The sequence below is a fragment of the Panulirus ornatus genome, chromosome 42 (genome assembly GCF_036320965.1).
Source record: "Panulirus ornatus isolate Po-2019 chromosome 42, ASM3632096v1, whole genome shotgun sequence".
NCBI lineage: Eukaryota > Metazoa > Arthropoda > Malacostraca > Decapoda > Palinuridae > Panulirus > Panulirus ornatus.
In genome coordinates, this window is record NC_092265.1 from 22,814,292 (window position 1) to 22,832,402 (window position 18,111).

The 18,111-nt window shown below is 41.2% G+C and overlaps 1 protein-coding gene across 2 annotated transcripts; it reads left to right on the forward strand.

Annotated features, from left to right (window-relative positions):
* The first annotated feature begins 1,505 nt into the window (after nucleotides 1–1,505).
* LOC139761975 (uncharacterized) lies at nucleotides 1,506–17,736 on the forward strand. Of its 2 annotated transcripts, none has more exons than XM_071686713.1 (5): nucleotides 1,506–2,077; nucleotides 4,519–4,693; nucleotides 5,425–5,646; nucleotides 6,461–6,626; nucleotides 17,444–17,736. In XM_071686713.1, the coding sequence occupies exons 2-5, from the start codon at nucleotides 4,567–4,569 to the stop codon at nucleotides 17,445–17,447; spliced, it is 519 nt and encodes a 172-aa protein (XP_071542814.1). In that variant the 5' UTR covers nucleotides 1,506–2,077; nucleotides 4,519–4,566; the 3' UTR covers nucleotides 17,448–17,736. The 2 variants fall into 2 exon arrangements, with proteins under 2 accessions (XP_071542814.1, XP_071542813.1); XM_071686712.1 differs by lacking the exon at nucleotides 17,444–17,736 and adding an exon at nucleotides 7,027–9,192 and having other exon boundaries at nucleotides 1,513–2,077.
* Nucleotides 17,737–18,111: the final 375 nt, after the last annotated feature.

The window sequence follows — 18,111 nt, forward strand, 5'->3', positions numbered from 1 at the left end:
TAACATGCCCTGTAATTCTGCATAATGTTGTATGTAAGAAAGATTAGGGAGTTGACATCATCCTTTACTTCTCCGATTTCCCCATTAGGATATAAGTAAAAGACACAAAATTAGTAGAACAGCTTTCAAACATATGTATAAGGAAATATTCAGCAAGCTGTTCACTTCTTACATTAGGTCAAAACTAGAATATGCTCTCAAATTTGGAGAGCAATGAAGATTGTGCCAAAATCAAGAGGAAACTAAAATCCAGGGAAAGACTAGATGCCTCAAATTTGCCCACTATAGAGGACAGAAGTGTGAGGGGTGAGTTGATCACAACCTCTTAAGTTTCTAAAATAGATTAATGACATAGAGAACAGTTCTCAGAAAGATGTAGGGATAGAACAACCAGAGGCATAACACAAAATTAAGTAAGAAGCTTATGAAAAAAGATGTACTTTTGTAATATAAGAGTGGTGCAAGAATGTAATGAAAACATGGTTAATGCAAACAGCATACAGAAATCTTAAAAGTTGTTTACTAGAGAATGGTCAAGAGATGGGGCCCTAAAATAGTGAAACCCTTCCTGTACAGTACAAATAGGTAGTTACACAAATTGTGCAATCTATACAGAACTTAGTTTCTGTGGTAACGACTTGGGATTCAAATTTGTGTAGCCAGAAACTGGGGCATTGAGTTGAAAGCTTCTGTGAAATTTACTATGAAGGATTAGGGACACGGATACCTCTAACCTCAAATATAAAGGGAAGAATAAGAAAAAGTAGGGAATGGTTAATTAAAAGATGTCAAAAAGCAAAGGAGCTTCAGTGTGTGCTGTGGTGAAGTTATAGCTCTAGCCAGCCAGCATTTGTAAGATATAAGAAAGCAAGAAATGGGTTTAGCAGGAAAAGCAAGGTAACAAAGTAATTTTGAGGAGTATTGTGGAAAAGGGGATCTCTTGTACATGCCTATTGAACAGTATGTAATCCAATACTGCCCTGTTTCAATGTTCTCAGATCTATATTCCTATGCACCACTCGGTACCACTTTTTCTCTTTTACCCAGAATGATTCATCCCTTTTCCTCTAAATACTTTTAAGTCTCTGATCACTTTGTATTGAACTTTAATTGATCTATCACAAGGACTCCAAGGGAAGACACTCATGAACATTTTCTCTGACACTTTTTGTTATATGCACCCTCATTCCTGTGAATATATATATTGCTTATTTAATCACTGATTTTCTTATAATGTTTTTTGATTATATTATTCAGTTTCCTAATTGCAGCATTCATCTTCTGAACATTTTTAATATAATTTTTCTCAATTTTCAAATTTCTTCATCTGTACGCTGTAACTTTTCATTGTTTTTCCTTTAATTGTAATTCCCCTATCCTTAAGGTTTCAGCTTTGTCACCATTCATTTATTTTCTAATCTTTTCTCCACTGTAAATTCTCCAATATCCCCCATACCCAGCTTTCTCTCAGGTAGTAAGGGTTGTGTGGCTGGGGGTTTAGTTACTAGGATCTGAATGTTGGAATATGTGGCTAGGGTCTCTGGGACTCCAAGTGTGGGGATTTTTCCCAGGCCTGCAAGTGTAGGGATATATGGCTGAGGAATCCTAGTCCCTGGATGTAGGAATATGTAGCTAAGGTCTCTTGGTAACCGAGTGTGGTGATGTGTGACTGATGCCCTGCGTGTAGATATATGTGGCTAACTTTTCTTAGATCCCAAGTGTGGTTGAGTATGCCCTTGAGCCAGATATAAGTAATACTCTTTGAAGAATAACTGCTAGTTTCTTCATGCTGTTATTGAGAGGTCGAAAACATAAAGTACATAGAAAGTGAAGAGGGGAGAGAGAGTGTATAAGTATATGGAAGGGGGAGTGTATGCAGGGAGCAGGGAGAGTCCCTTACAGTACTATTAATAACTTCTTGCTCCACAAGAAAAACCATCCCATTCTTGCTTCTTTACTACATCCATTCATGGCAACACAGTTGGTGTGACGTCATCGGCTGACGTCCAGCTGACAACTTCCCTACCGCACCTGCCAAGACGGTCGCCTCACCAGTCCCTAGGCCGCTGGTGTCCTGGTAAGAACTTATCAAGTGGGAATGTTGCAGGATCGCACCGCTCACTTTCCATACTACTTAGGGAAACTGTCAATATGAGTGATGGGAAGTTTGTACCTGTCCGCCATCCAGGCGAGATAAAAAAAATAAGTGATATTTACATCGTCTGATGTCGAACAGTCTTATTATCTTAGACGATGTGTGTAGGATATTAATAGGAGTAAAGAAATCGTTGATGTAACAATCAACAGAATTTCTTGAATCGGGCATGAAGTGTTATGACGATGGCGAAATAGTGTACATCGTTTGGTTCTGGTGTTCGTATGGATGAGATTTTAGGTTTTCTAAGGTGCAGAATCTGAATTAATGATTTGATAGTTACTATCCAGTCAACCTAGCTGCTCTCTGCAAGACTGGTGGACATGAATGAGGCAGATGTAATGTGAAACGAAACCGATGTCTTGTAGGAAACAGTATGACTGTTGAGAAGAAAGTCTTGTGTAACGTTCTGTAGAATCGACCATAGACTTGCAATGTTGTGTGTAAGTGGGGCCCTTATGTGTGATTTACGTAGGGGTAACTAGTTAGGTGATGCTGCAGAATGTGAATCTAAGTTTGTGTGATATGAGTGTATTATGCTACTTGAGTATTCGAATGACCTCATATATATACGTACTTCGCGATTGCATGTTTTGAGTACAGGTGACCTCTTGTTGAAGATGGTGGGAGAGTGTAGGATGTGTGAGTATATGCACTTTAGCTGTTGTTAGTGATGTTTATTAGTATGTGCTAGTGTTGTAGGTGTTCGTGATGTGGATCTTGTTGTTGGGTTGCTGGTCTGTTGTTCGTAGCACAATTGTGGGTAGTGGGCAACTTTTCGTAGTGTGACTTCCCACTGTGAGCGCTTGTTAGTGCTGAGGTGGGCCATAAGGGCCTCTTTGATGTGCTCTGTGACCGCTTACAGAGAGAATATTGTTACTGTCTTGTTACTGCGAATGTTGGTGGTGAGGGGTCAAGAGTTTGGAGTGCTGGAAATGTATAAATAGCATGAGTGTCAGTGGTGATGTCACGAGCCTGAAGTGTTAGCAGTGTAAGTATTGTTAGTATGAATGTTGGTAATGTGGGGTGTCACGAGTTTGAAGTGTCGGCGGTGTATTAATAGTATGAATGCTGGTTGGGATGGGTGTCACGAGCCTTGATTGTTGGCAGTGTGAGTATTGTGAGTATGAGTCTTGACAGTGAGGACGGAAATGACCATGATATGAGTCTACCACTGAGGAAGGCCCAGTTTTGCTAGAAAGACAAGCACGAGGATAGAGGAGACGAAAGTGACCGGTAAATGGAAAGTATGTTTGGTAAGATATTAATACATTTAGAGCCATGTCTGCTGGCTGGCTCAGCTGTGGGCTGTAGGTCACCAGTGCATCAGGCAGGAGGCCAAGACCCCCACGCGTCAGCTGTCAAACCATTGTCGTCAGATTTAGTTATCGAGTTCACGTCTTTATTTACCCGGCCACTTTCTTTGGCGTGGGAAGGATATTTCATGCACTCCATAAAATCAGAATGTACTAAGCTTACAGCTTACAGAGATACAAGTAGTGTGTTTACAAGAGCTGTTGGATATAGGAGTAAAACGTCTTTAAGTAAACTGAATTTTACCACAGTTCCAGGGGAGAGTTCTACGTGCCAGGTGTATCTGTTGTACCCCATTGCATTCCTGGGCTGCAATAACACAATGTGTTATCTAGTGCTTACCATGAGATCATTCATTAGTTTAGTACCTGACATAGTACTTAATGCTACACAAACCTAGTCTTCTACCTTCAACAAGATCTCGCAAATGAACTTAAAAGTATTATTTGCTTTCCTTAGGTTGAATCCTGTCTTTGGCTCCAGATACGCCTATGTAGGTTATCCTGATGACACCATAACGACTAGATCCATTATGAGAGTGATTGTAAAAGGAACATTTTATCAAGCAGTGTGTTTGTAAGGTTCTGTCTATGGTTTATAGTACCCCTTAAATGCTGTTCGAAGACAACTCTGAGTGCTGTGTGGAATAGGATGTGATGATGTCTTGATAATTGGACGCAGGGTCTGGCTTATGCTTGATTATTGGTTAATGTACATAATACATTTGATAAGAACAAAAATGCAGTTTGAATGGTCACATATCTAGGATAGATAGTGCTAAAAATTCTTTGACAGTCGGCCATTACTAAACAAAATAAGAGAATGAAAGGGTACCGATTAAATTGTTACAGTAACTTGATACAAAAATTCTTAGGCAGTTCACAATCATCTTTCAAGATGGTTAAAACAACTTTCAAGATGATCAGAAATGATAGATAGTCCCTTAGGAGAGAAAACGAAAATATAGATGGGATGCACTACCTTATTTTGTACAGTTCTGTTCTACAGATACCATATTGTTTGTATAATTTCTGTTGATTTTCTACAAGGGATGTGCGTCTCTGGCGGCGACCATTGGCCGTAGAGCTACAGTGAACATGTCTGACGGAGAGGATGGTTACCAGGGGCGTGAGGGCCGCCTGCAGGACGAGGCCGAGCCGAGCGCTGACTTCAGTACGGATCGGCCCTCCCTCAAGGACCAAGTTCTGACGCTGTACAGGAAAGGTAAGATGATTCTGCCACACTGGAGATTATTTTCTAGGTTTCCAGGTAACGTTTACGACCATTACATATATAGTTTATGATAAACACGACTGATTGCCATTTACAAAACAACAGAATAACAGGCGACAACTGCAGCTCTAACAAAAATATTTTATCATTTCTATTCAATAGATTTACACCATGTTATTTTGATGATCTTATAAACTATATAGTGTTACTTTGCATAACTTATCTTAACAATGAATGGAAAAGAATGATTTAGTTCCTGATACTGATATGAAATAGCAGCTTGGACGCTGATAAAGAACCTATGAGACTGAGGACCGAAACTGACATACCTAAAGATATTGGACGTGTGAGGAACCATGAGATATCTTTTGTGATTTTTGTTCACATATATTGATGTAACATGAACAAGGAATTATGCTTATTTCTTTGTGAGCTAAGCTTAATCGTTGGAAATTGCGCTAGCACTGTAAGACCATGGATAACACAATTTGTTATTCATTGGCATCTGATTTTTTTAAGTAGAACCTCGGACTTCTTTTTACAACAGTATACCCTTTTAAAGTATTGACCTCATCTCTCTCTCTCTCTCTCTCTCTCTCTCTCTCTCTCTCTCTCTCTCTCTCTCTCTCTCTCTGTGCACTACTTTCCATAATTTCTATTCATACAATTTACTGCTTGACTCTCCCTCTATCACCCCACCTGGCTCCGTGACGGGTGCACAGGCGACGCCACAGCCCTCCTGTCCCTCATCTCTGGCTCCGTCGTCCCTCCTGCTGGTGAGACAGACAGGGCAGCACCATGGGACCCTCTTCTGCTGTGGGTGCAACCCAGGCCCTGTTGCTTGTACGCCCTCGCTGCCCAAGTGAAGTATGCAGGCCTCTCCTCCCTAGCCTCCGTCGGCTGTGGCACCGGCTTGCTGGAGTGGCTCATACACGCCCTGACTGGTAGGTAAAATTTACTAGAGATTTTTTTGTGTGGTGAAAGTAGAAAAGCAAGCGGATGACTTAAGGAGAAATACCTGTAAACTTTATTTTGTAACTAAGGAGGTGCATTTGATGACATTAGGAATAAATAAATCATATTAAGATTTCACATGCAACTCGGTCAGCTAATAGTTTTACGACCAGGTCATTCGTTATAATCAGGTTGCAAGTTTTGTGCATAACAGCGTTGACTGGTCAGTTGAAGTGCACACACACACACACACACACACACACACTGGTGACCTGACACCGATGGTGGAGACAGTGAATAAATACGAGAGACGTAGGGATAGAGCAACCAGAGGACATAACAAGAAATTAAGTAAGATACATAGTAAAAAATAGAAAAAAGATGCAAAAATACTCTTATTGTATAAAGGTGGTGGATGAATGGAATGAAATGACAGAGGGCAGTGTCAATGTAGACAGCATACGTAAGTTTAAGAAGTATGATAGTATATATGTTGCCCTGGAGATGGAGCCCCTCGAGTGCAAAACTCGCTCCCCGCACGTTACAAATGGGTAATTGAAGATAATGACACATGTATATGGTATTACGGAACACCCTTACAGATGGGATGTTTAAGGCCAGAATGTTAGAAGGTAAACTTGGCGTGAGTAACGACGGGGAATAGGTGTATTAAGTCGCCATTCCAAACACTGAGCACAAATTCACATCCGTGTTGTACGGAGTTATGATTGTACTTTGCATATTATGATGTACGGTTTTAATGGATAGGTTCATTTTCTCTCAAAATTTCCTCTCGTGTTTCAGGGTTGTCTGTCATCGGATACGAGGTAAACGCTGGTTGGTGGACTTCTAAATATGCCCCGCCCACTTTTATTCCCCTAACCTTCGTTGACCCCGACGCCGCCCCGCCATACGTACCGCCCACACACGCCCTCATGTGCTGTTACTTCAACAATGGAGACGCCTTCCGGTAAGCTATGGTGTAGTCATGTAGAAGAGATCGTTGATATAATGTTATTCAGTCTCGATTGTATATGATGCTATGCTTGTCATGGGGTAAGGACAATCCTCTTCCAATCTGGCACCAGTTGATTGTGACAGAAGGACAAATGCATATTTTTTCGATCATTTTCCCAAGGCGCTGATCACGGCCACTAGCGCCTACATCAGGGTCAAGTCTTGCGTCACGAAATCATGTAACGATCATTTCCGAAGTGGATGTACTGCTGTTGTTGGCTGTGAGCTGGTTGCCTGGTCCTCAGTTCGAACCAATGCCAATTTCTACCGTAAACATTATTTTTAAGGCAAGACGTTTAGGCGTTTTTTTTTTATGCACTCATGATCACGTCTTCCCCTGGTACGTGGCAAAGACGGTACGTGTCATCATACGAAGGTCCACTGCTCATGATCATCGGTCCAACGGACGGGTCCTGCTGTACCGACCCTCTCCCGCTGGACTATGAGCACGTCCACCCCTGGACCCTGACCCACACCCACCACATCTCCAAACGGGATCTTCTGGCCTGTTATGTCCGGGATCAGGCCAAAGAGGATGTACACAGGCGACTCCGCATTTGACGCGCGCCAACCAAAGGCAGTAGCTTCAAGACGCTTCACCAGTGCTCACAGGAACAGTGGATGGGTTATGGTTCCTCAATTCTTCTCCTAAGAAGCATCAGACATCAGGACTATGTTCCATGACAGTGTTTACTCACAGACTCACGCGCACTCTAGAGTTGTTCGTTGAAAGAAGACTGTTGTGTTTTTGTTGCAAGAGCGTCTAGCTGCTGAAGTCCACCTGCATACTAAACATTCAAGGAGAAACATTACACTTGAAAGCAACATCTTTGTACATACAGTTGTTCTAAAGCTGAGGGAGAGCATGTACACGTGTGCCATCTGTACACATGTTCTGACTGACTGTGACCCGCCTATTAGTGCACTGTTCACGACAGTCACTGCCTTCACATGTTAACAACACTGCCCATAACCTTTCCCAGACTGGTGTATCACTGCCACTCACTGCTTCCTTGCACGTTGCTCGACCCTGTCTTCTGCAGGAAGAGGCAAAGCAACGAAGGAATTGGGACGCTTTGAGACTTGCATTGTTTTCGAAGACAGACAAAGAGACAGCAGTGCTACTTCCAACCAAAGACGCCTTCAAATAGATGTGTTAAGAATCATGTTGCAAACTTCAGTATAGTGCAAGAGTGACATGCTAAAACCCAGGATAGCAAAATCTTGTCGTACGTACGTGGAAGTACCTACTCTTTTTTTTTTTAATATATGTATGACCTTGGACTATGCAGTTATCGATGTATTTGGAGAAACTCCTCATATAAAAGTGGACTTAATGAAAAAGCAAATGATATTGCCCGGAGAAACCAGCAGGTATTTATCTTCATAAAAGAAAAATATTTGTGTGAACATATTATGGCAACTCTGTGTGCTGCTGCCAGACGGGCTGCAGGAAATGCAAACATTTCCTTTTTACTAATTTCGTAATGGCTCAGTTTTGCATTTTGCCTACTGCAATTCTAATAAGAATATTGTATTTATAGATTTTGATACTTAAAAATGATTAGATAATTCTTACTTTGCGTGTTATCAATAGAAATTGATGTGAGAAAATTAAGTTTAAGCAACTCGGTTGTGACAGTTGCAATGAATGAGTTTAAATGTCGGATTTAAATTACAGTTTAAATAGTGGGTTTAAACTACAGACTTTTAATATTGGAATTTAATCGACGGTGTTGGACGGCAAATTTAAGGATTGAGTGGAAACGAAGATATCTGAATACGACTTTCGGTGACTGTTTAAATAATTAAGGAGTGTAATATGAGGTTTGGAGGAGGATTGCTAGAAAAGTTAGAGGGATATTGGAGGACATTGAATTTAGAGTGTTATTAGAGGGAGAATGTTGTAGAGAGATGAAGGAGGATCGCAGTGTCTGTCGGAGGTCTCATAGAATCCACCTGCTTCATGGAGGAATTAAAATGAAGCTTGGTTGATTTGGCTGCCACAACGGTTTAAATGAAGGAATATACACCGGTTTAACTCAAGGTTTAACTCGGGGTTTATATGAGGGGTCAATAAAAAATTTCATTATGATTAAGTTCATTAACAAGTAAAAAGAAATTTATATAGTGATCTGAAAATATATGAGTGTGCAAATCAACATTTATTTGAAGGACCAGCTTATCTGGGGTTGTTATGATTAACGGCATATAATGTAAAAAGATATGCAGCCAGGACATGTGTGCTTAATCATTTAGTCTCAAATAGAATATGTGTATCAGTTCTCAGAGTAGGGGATCCAAAATTTACTATGTAATTGACGTCAAAATCATAGCATTGTATTTTTTCAGTGTATACTTATACCTAATGTTTTTTTTCTCTGTTATACTATATGGTAAATAGTAAATTTTAAGATTACGAATAGCATTAATGTAAAATATTATCGTATGTCATACTTTTAATTTTGCAATCGCTAGATATCCTATTTTTGAAATATAAGACTTTCAGACTGCCAAAATGTTGATTTAATGTTCGCAATAGTGACCCCTTCAATAATCTTAAAAGAAAACGGAAAAATTTACTCTGAAATTGGTAAACTAAAGTATTTGTGATATTCTAGACTAGCGGTGGATAAATTTCATTTATTAACTATTTGTATCTAATGCAACTCCTAGAAATGGTTCGACTTATCATTGAACTTTTATTGAGATTTCTATGGATTCACGGGATTGACTGCTTCATAAGAAAAAGTGTAATCATGATGGTCATACCAAATACTTTGAATGTGTATTATTGGATTTCAGTAAAAATGGAAATATTTGAATTTGGCAAACATAAAGTTTGAGCGACACTTTCACAGTGATTCAATAAATGAATGTGTCTTTCACTATAAATGTAGATGAACTGGATGTGACGAGTTTCGTGGACACATTTTTGATAGAAAGATTACGTTGATTAAAGATGATTGATGGTATATATATGTAGCACGTATAACAAATCAATAGATAAACAAATTATGCGATTTGTTTCACGTAAATTAATTGTAACGCATTTAGAGTTTGTTAGGACGTCACTGAAAGTGGTACTTGCCCCAGATTAATTCAGGCTCCGGTGCTGGGAGAATTCTTTATCGGGTGTTCTTGGAGTTATTGGAGTGGTATAACTGAGAAAGGGCACGGAAACACGTTAAGCAACACCAGCAGTGTTTTATTGGATAGGATACGCAAGGTGAGGTAACAGAGGACAACGAACTACTGGAGGTGAAGAAGATGTGAATTTAAGGTAGGTCGAGTAATGAGACATACTTGGCAGGGATCCTACAATGCTGGTGATGGTAGGAGGCGTCACTTGATGATGCAGGAGCAAGTGGGAGAAGTGCGTGGTGCCAAGTCAGCGTGTAGCTCCTGTAGGAGGTGGGTGTGGTATGTATCGCGGTAGCAGGAGGCTCCTGGAGTGTGTGGCGACTGCCGGTTAGTGCTCGAATTGCATGAGGCTTTGACGTCCCTAATTCCCTTTGTAAATGGCTACCCCCCCTCCCAGACCTGACGTCGCCGCTTCTTAAATACTCATTTATTACTGCACCAAACGAGTCCGGCAGTTGACTCACCGCTAGCTAATAAGTGTACCACTCCGGTACCAGACTTCTTGGCGTTATGACTCCAAACTCAAGCCACCCATAGGGCGTCTCCTCCGTCAGTAGATGTCCCAACGTGAGTCCTGACGTTTCATCTTCCTGGTAGGTTTCATTGTGGTGCCTCATCTTCGACGTCCACGTTCTCGTGGGACATCACCTCCGCTCTTCACGAGCAACAGCTGTAACAACAAGGGGCATTCAGCCACGCCCGCTGCACTCCTGCAATCCCAGGAGCCTCCTGGAATTATATTGGGGTTGCAGGGGGCTCCTGGAATTGTACAAGCGTTGCAGGAGCGCAGCGGGCGTGACCGCGTGTTCCTTGTGGTTATAGGTGCTGCTCGGGACATGAGGAGGTGACGCCCCACGCGAGTCTTGTCAAAGGTGGACGTCGAAGATGAGGCACCACAATGAAACCTACTAGGAAGGTGAAACATCAGGAGTCACATTGGGATATCTACTGACGGAGGAGACGCCCTATGGGTGGCTTGAGTCACAACGCCAAGACTTCAGGTACGGGAGTGTATACTTATTGTCTAGCGGTGACTTAAATGCCAGACTCGTTTGGTGCGGTGATAACCGGGTATTTAAAAGGCGGCGAGGCAGGTTTGGGAGGGGTAGCTATTCCCAAAGGGAGTTAGAGATGTCGAAGCCGAATGTCTCTAGTTCCTGACCTCTCTCCAATCTGTTAGACCTGAGGATAAGTCTGTAAGAGCGGCATCTCTCATGGAAATAGTCTTGTCATATATAATTACAGCGGCAGCTTCTAATCTGCTATCATCGAACATCGAGTGTGGGTGTCAGGGATTAATACAGCAGTTGCAGCTGTGGTTTAGAGCCACCAAACACATATTTTCCGAGGATTGTTAGGTCAGGTAATGTCACACGATTTCACCTGCCACCCAGTCAAGGCGTCGTCAAGGTGTCACTTGTGGGGCGACAGTTGGGTTGCTGCAATTCTTACAAGATCTTACGTCTGTGGTGTGGATTAAATCGTTTCTCGGGGAGCCAAGCACAGAAATGAAACTACGAGAAAATACACACGAACCTCAAGAATTTAAGTTTAGACGAGGAGTTGACGTAAGACTCCACCAGGGAGGCCTATATAGTCAGAAGACGACCTGTGAGTGTGGCTCTGAGAGAGGGATACGGAAGCACAAATAACATTAACAACATGATTCCTAACAGTCCTTACTTAAGGGACCTACTTGAATGCTGACTATGTCATGGAGTGATACTACAAAGGTAAATTTACGGTGCTAAGAGAAGTTATTGGAAGACAAGGTTTCCTCTGTACAATCACATCTATAATGTTTAGATAGGAGGTGATGCTCCAGATCATGCTCCCCTTCTCAAAATCACTTCCACTAAATATATGAAGTACAAATTTCCTCCAAGTGTATGATACATTTCAGTGGTAACTAAACTAGAACCTCACCAAGCATGTTGCGTAAAGATCTGGAGACACTCAGATTAAATCCTGCCATAGTTAAATGTCTGGTTACCAGTAATGTATTTCCCCTGTTAGATGTTTGGTCATATCAAATGTATACCAGATCCCAACTTTGATGAAAACTTGTTCATTGTCTTCTGCCCTGATATATTGAAACAGCTTATTCAGACCAGTGATGATCCAGAAAAAAAAAAATATGGACAAAGTCTGACATTGTTTAGCTGTGTTAGTGTACTTTTTTTTGTAAAGAATAGAGTCAGAGCAATAGAGCATGATGTGCAGCATTATTTCTATCAAAAATATGTCAATAGTGAGGAGGGATGTGAAGCTGTTATTTCATAGGTTCTGCCGGTTTCTACAAGTTTCTTTTATGCTGATTAACCACTCATTTTTCAGGATTATATTATCCCTTCTCATTAATGATTATTATTATCACATTATAAAAATCAAATAACACATAGAATCACAATTTTAGATAATCTAGAGCACTGCCATTTTTTTTAGTTGTCCATGTGGCCAAGTTTTAATTTTACCCTGTATTCCACCAAAAGTTTACCAGTTTATTTGAGTAGTTAAAAGCCAGCATATGTTTATGTAATGATGCTGTTTTGTGTGACAAATTCTTCCCTTTAATTTCTTTGTGTGATCACTGCATTATAGTGAATAGTTGTAACTGACACAATGTTGGATCAGCTTGTTTGCGTTAAAATTTCAAGGATATGTATTGGGTACTTTGGATTTATCAACTCTTGGGAAGCACTTTAGGTGTGATAATCTGCCTCATCGGAAATGTTACCATGTACTTGTCTGTTCATGAAATGGCATGCATTTTCAGAATCTCTGCTTTTGGTTATAGGTTTGGGTGCTAGTTAATTAAGTTGTACTAATTATGTATCAATGAAAGGAAATGTTCTGAGGGTTTGATGAACATTGTTAATGTGATACTGTTACAGAATGATTTACTGTTACCTGGCAAAACAAATGAAATGAAAAATTATAGAACATAAAAGAAAAGAGTCCATATATGTTCATCTGCATGTCAGTGGTAGTAGGTTTCTTTGGCATGGAAGTGAGTTAGGAATCCTGTTGTGGTCTGCTTACCAATATTTTGGCTCTTAACTTGCCTCATGATAGGTGTTTCTGTGCATTAAGGAACCTAGTTAATGCAGTGTATGAATAGGCACATACTTTCCTTCCTTCCCCAAGATTCCCTTCTATGGGATTCTCACAATACCAGGAAGCTGGCTGTGACCTCTGGGTAGGACCATATATCAAAAAGTGTGATACTGTTATGTGTTAGAAAGAGAAAAATGTTGAGCACTGTGATTTCTTTCTTTCATCTTTCATACATCACCATTTCTCGCTTTAGCGAGGTAGCATTAAATATAGATTTTGAATAAGTTAAGAATCAGGAGTTAATGTCTACTTGGTAATTTACATGTATTGCTGAGGCACGTCACCAGGAAAACAAAGGGATAAGTGTCTAGCTAAAAGTTATTATTTTTTTTTTAGCATATTGTCTTTTAAAGCACCTCCATTGGGTAGAATTTACATCATATTTTCAAGATAATGTCCCAAAACACTTGATACTAATACTTGACTTTTCACATACATGTTTCTTCATTATTTATTTTTATTTATATTTATTTTGCTTTGTCGCTGTCTCCCGCATTTGCGAGGTAGCGCAAGGAAATGGACGAAAGAAATGGCACAACCCACCCCATACACAATGTACACACACACACGCAAACTTTCCACCTCCAATTTGGTCTCCCTCTTCTCCTCGTTCCCACCACCTCCGACACATATATCCTCTTGGTCAATCTCTCCTCACTCATTCTCTCCATGTGCCCAAACCATTTCAAAACACCCTCTTCTGCTCTCTCAACCACGCTCTTTTTATTTCCACACATCTCTCTTACCCTTACGTTACTTACTCGATCAAACCACCTCACACCACACATTGTCCTCAAACATCTCATTTCCAGCACATCCATCCTCCTGCGCACATCTCTATCCATAGCCCACGCCTCGCAACCATACAACATTGTTGGAACCACTATTCCCTCAAACATACCCATTTTTGCTTTCCGAGATAGTGTTCTCGACTTCCACACATTTTTCAAGGCTCCCAAAATTTTCGCCCCCTCCCCCACCCCACCCTATACGTACCTATACATCTCAATGTACACATATATATACACACACAGACACATACATATATACCCATGCACACAATTCACACTGCCTGCCCCTATTCATTCCCATCGCCACCTCGCCACAAATGGAATACCATCCCCCTCCCCCCTCATGTGTGCGAGGTAGCACTAGGAAAAGACAACAAAGGCCCCATTCGTTCACACTCAGTCTCCAGCTGTCACGCAATAATGCCCGAAACCACAGCTCCCTTTCCACATCCAGGCCCCACACAACTTTCCATGGTTTAACACCCAGACGCTTCACATGCCCTGATTCAATCCACTGACAGCACGTCAACCCCGGTATACCACATCAATCCAATTCACTCTATTCCTTACCCGCCTTTCACCCTCCTGCATGTTCAGGCCCCGATCACTCAAAATCTTTTTCACTCCATCTTTCCACCTCCAATTTGGTCTCCCACTTCTCCTCGTACCCTCCACCTCCGACACATATATCCTCTTGGTCAATCTTTCCTCACTCATTCTCTCCATGTGGCCAAACCATTTCAAAACACCCTCTTCTGCTCTCTCAACCACACTCTTTTTATTTCCACACATCTCTCTCACCCTTACATTACTTACTCGATCAAACCACCTCACACCACACATTGTCCTCAAACATCTCATTTCCAGCACATCCACCCTCCTGCGCACAACTCTATCCATAGCCCACGCCTCGCAACCATACAACATTGTTGGAACCACTATTCCTTCAAACATACCCATTTTTGCTTTCCGAGATAATGTTCTCGACTTCCACACATTCTTCAAGGCTCCCAGGATTTTTGCCCCCTCCCCCACCCTGTGATTCACTTCCGCTTCCATGGTTCCATCCGCTGCCAGATCCACTCCCAGATATCTAAAACACTTTACTTCCTCCAGTTTTTTCTCCATTTAAACTTACCTCCCAGTTGACTTGACCCTCAACCCTACTGTACCTAATAACCTTGCTCTTATTCACATTTACTCTTAACTTTCTTCTTTCACACACTTTACCAAACTCAGTCACCAGCTTCTGCAGCTTCTCACATGAATCAGCCACCAGCGCTGTATCATCAGCGAACAACAACTGACTCACTTCCCAAGCTCTCTCATCCCCAACAGACTTCATACTTGCCCCTCTTTCCAAAACTCTTGCATTCACCTCCCTAACAACCCCATCCATAAACAAATCAAACAACCATGGAGACATCACACACCCCTGCCGCAAACCTACATTCACTGAGAACCTCACTTTCCTCTCTTCCTACACGTACACATGCCTTACATCCTCGATAAAAACTTTTCACTGCTTCTAACAACTTGCCTCCCACACCATATATTCTTAATACCTTCCACAGAGCATCTTTATCAACTCTATCATATGCCTTCTCCAGATCCATAAATGCTACATACAAATCCATTTGCTTTTCTAAGTATTTCTCACATACATTCTTCAAAGCAAACACCTGATCCACACATCCTCTACCACTTCTGAAACCACACTGCTCTTCCCCAATCTGATGCTCTGTACATGCCTTCACCCTCTCAATCAGTACCCTTCCATATAATTTATCAGGAATACTCAACAAACTTATACCTCTGTAATTTGAGCACTCACTCATATCCCCTTTGCCTTTGTACAATGGCACTATGCACGCATTCCTGCCAATCCTCAGGCACCTCACCATGAGTCATACATACATTAAATAACCTTACCAACCAGTCAACAATACAGTCACCCCCTTTTTTAATAAATTCCACTGCAATACCATCCGAACCTGCTGCCTTGCCGGCTTTCATCTTCCGCAAAGCTTTTACTACCTCTTCTCTGTTTACCAAATCATTTTCCCTAACCCTCTCACTTTGCACACCACCTCGACCAAAACACCGTATATCTGCCACTCTATCATCAAACACATTCAACAAACCTTCAAAATACTCACTCCATCTCCTTCTCACATTACCACTACTTGTTATCACCTCCCCATTTGCGCCCTTCACTGAAGTTCCCATTTGTTCCCTTGTCTTACGCACTTTGTTTCTTCATATAGTTATTTTTTTTTCATAATAGTTCTCCATTTCCCAGCTTGGCAAGAGAGAGGTGTGCTTTTAATGATGGTCATTTTGACGATCTTTAAAAGCAGCATCGACAATCACTTCATATGTAATCTGTCACATACCACTTATTCCAGCCTTTCTCCAACCATGACATTATTATGGAGATCCTCATTTGTAACTACAACCAGATTTAATAGATTCATATTGGAAGTAGGTTTCTAAAAAAAATTGTAGTCCTGAATAAAAAAGTTAAGACGGTGCATATGAATAAAAGGAAGTCATGCAAAGATTTTGGGAAAAAGTGAATGAGAGGTTGAAAACAACAAGCTGGTTTTGAAGGAGGGAAATAGGTATAAAAGAATGAGTGTGAGGAAAGGTAATGTATTACGTAAGTTTGTGAGAATGCTGGTGACAGAGGATGAAGTACTGTGTCCCCAAAAAGGATTGTCCACCCCTCTATATATTTTCAAAGGAGGTGTCACACATTTTAGTACTGTGTCATCTCTTTTTTAACGTTGATTACCATCTACAAACATCTGGGTATGAAATTGCAAGGTTTCTGAAGTATTCTAGGTATATGTTTTGGGTCCATAGGGTTTTAATCTCTTGAATGAGACGAGGCACTGAATGAAAGGGTGTTGCGGGAAGCAAGCTTGTCTTTTATGTGGTTCCAGCAGATCTCATTTAGATCAAGGTCTGAGGATTTTTCATGCCACTCCAGCAGTGGACTATTTTTTTTCTGATAACCAGTTCATCAACTTTCTAGCCTTATGGCAGGAGGCACTATCATGCATAAAGTGATCATACCCATTAGCCTCAGTAAAAGGAAGCAGATACTCCTATAGCACTTTCCACTCACTGTATAGTTTATAGTAAAGAAGTACAACTCTCCCCTTAACATGAAAGGAGACCCCGATTGCCACATTATCTAGGTGTTCCACCGTCTTCACTGTGAAACAAGAATTTTACCAGCTGGCATTCTCCGGCCTCTTCACCCTCCCCTGCCTCAACTGTACACACTTGAAGGAACTTTCATTGGAAAACATCACCTTACTACACTTGCTCATTCCAGTCTTTGTATTTCGTTGCAAAGGAGAGTTGCTTGCACTTCATTTCCTTTGGAAACTAGGGTTTATTAGCTGGCATGGAAGGAACGTGAAAAGTCCTCTTGCTCCTCTTGCAGGTTCTTTGAGACATTTCCTAGAAGTTTTAGATTGCTTTTCTTGAGTTCAGCAGACGAAATGTGGGGTTGCTTTAATACTTCTTATCTTAGGTTATCTGTAGGTCTAGAAGTCTTCCTTGGCTACCAGGGATAGGTTTAGGAGGTGGGATGATGTTGTCAGGGAACCCCAAGCTCTGGTAAGCATCCACCTGATTGTGCATTCTGAGCTCCCATTGCACCAAGAAATTTTGTGATTAACAAATAATATTTTCTTGCTTTCAGGTGAGATTTTGGGCTTTCTGCTCTTTAAAGGGGTAAGAGTCAGTCATCTGGAAGCACTGGTGGAAGGAGTATAGCATGCAGAAGTAAAATTCCCAAAATGAAGTGGCAACCAGAAGTAAAGAACATCCTTCCCTAGAGATTGCTAGGGATACAGTGAGGTGGGTTACTTAATGGTGTTAACAGTAAACCTTAGCTGTGCTGCCCTTGAAAATAGATGGGGATAGACAGGATTTTCCCTCAAAGGCTCGGTACTCTGTTCTTGATGCAACCTTACTAAAGCAGGAAGTTGCCAATATGTATGAATTTTTTTTTTTTTGTGGACACATTATGTTGGAGTTGGAAAAGAAAGGACTGTAAAAAATATGTCACTACTGATGCATTGGGGTTAGAAGTTAGGAGAGAGGAGGAGGAAGTGAGAAGAGCGGTAATGCTCTTATTTTTTTTTTTTTATTTTGCTTTGTCGCTGTCTCCCTGCGTTTGCGAGGTAGCGCAAGGAAACAGACGAAAGAAATGGCCCAACCCCCCCCCATACACATGTACATACACACGTCCACACACGCAAATATACATACCTACACAGCTTTCCATGGTTTACCCCAGACGCTTCACATGCCTTGCTTCAATCCACTGACAGCACGTCAACCCCTGTATACCACATGACTCCAATT

Excerpts from the sequence above, each read along its gene's own strand:
- LOC139761975 (XM_071686712.1), top strand. The coding sequence starts at position 4,567 with ATGTCTGACGGAGAGGATGGTTACCAGGGGCGTGAGGGCCGCCTGCAG. Across the intron at positions 4,694-5,424 it reads TCTGACGCTGTACAGGAAAG|GCGACGCCACAGCCCTCCTG; the intron begins GTAAGATGATTC and ends ACGGGTGCACAG. Across the intron at positions 5,647-6,460 it reads GCTCATACACGCCCTGACTG|GGTTGTCTGTCATCGGATAC; the intron begins GTAGGTAAAATT and ends CTCGTGTTTCAG.